This window comes from Bidens hawaiensis, unplaced genomic scaffold, assembly GCF_021521415.1.
Source record: "Bidens hawaiensis isolate Kalapana, Puna unplaced genomic scaffold, B.hawaiensis_p1.1 tig00009933_1, whole genome shotgun sequence".
Lineage (NCBI taxonomy): Eukaryota > Viridiplantae > Streptophyta > Magnoliopsida > Asterales > Asteraceae > Bidens > Bidens hawaiensis.
The window spans coordinates 136,349-137,434 of NW_027491751.1; the positions used below are offsets into that span (position 1 = coordinate 136,349).

The window sequence follows — 1,086 nt, forward strand, 5'->3', positions numbered from 1 at the left end:
GTCCACCCGATCGCTTCCTTATTCGCAACCAGCAACTTCAACAAAGCAGATTCCTGTTCCAAAGACAAGTTAGAAGCTATAATAACCGGCAATGTATCATTCTTACCCAAAAACGCGTATTTCAGATGCCTCGGTAGCTCATTCAGCTCGACTTTTGGTGCTTCCTGTAAAGATGGTTTCAACCCGGTATCGATCTTCTCGGGAAGCGGTTCCACCTGAACCGACCACAGGGGTTGATCTCCCCGTAAAGCTGCAACCTCCAGCTTCTTCTCCTCCTCCTCTTCCAGCTGCATATCAGTTTCCACCTGTAATCTGTCAAACATTTAACACGTCTCCGTTGTGCCATCTGGATCCACGACTGAGTCGTATAACGGAATGCACTCGTCAATAATGTCCTCCATAAAGCATTCATCATCGACCGGAGAATTATTTACATGTGTGAAAGCATTAAGTCTAAGCTTATGGTTACCAGACGCCACGTCTACAGTACCGGTTCGACAATCGATTTTGGCATTTGCGGTGGCCAAAAATGGCCTACTGATGATAACCGTTGGCTGTTTGGTTCTCTCACCCGAAACATAATCGAGAACCAAAAAGTCAACTGGATAGTAAAAATCTTCCACCTTAACGATCACGTCATGTAACATTCCCCAGGGAAGTTTCGGTGTCTGGTCCGCGAGAACAACCGTAGTCGCGGCTGCCCAAAGCGGACCGAAGTCATACTGATCGTACAAACTTCCCGGGAGGATGCTAATGCTAACTCCAAGATATAGGAGTGCCCGTGTCATTTTAAAATCACCCACCTGAATGGATATAATGGGCATTCCCGGATCTTGTAGCTTAGGTGGAAGAGCACCCGAAAGAATTGCACTCACATTATCTGTTAAATCAATCTGTTTAGGGATCTTTCGGATCCGTTTCTGTGTGCACAAATCTTTCAAGTACTTCGCATAGGCGGGAACTTGTTTTATGGCATCTAAAGAGGAATGTTACTTTTAACCTGTCTAAACGTTTCCCACATTTCCTCCTGTTGTGGGCCCCGTTTAGATGCCATCTTCGCCTTTGATGGCGACAACAAGGCATCGG

At 46.1% G+C, this 1,086-nt stretch overlaps 1 protein-coding gene across 1 annotated transcript; it reads right to left on the minus strand.

Annotated features, from left to right (window-relative positions):
• Positions 1–323: 323 nt before the first annotated feature.
• LOC143533849 (uncharacterized) lies at positions 324–788 on the minus strand. The gene has a single exon (XM_077028494.1). It carries the CDS (start codon positions 786–788, stop codon positions 324–326), a length of 465 nt encoding a protein of 154 aa, XP_076884609.1.
• Between the last annotated feature and the right edge of the window lie 298 nt (positions 789–1,086).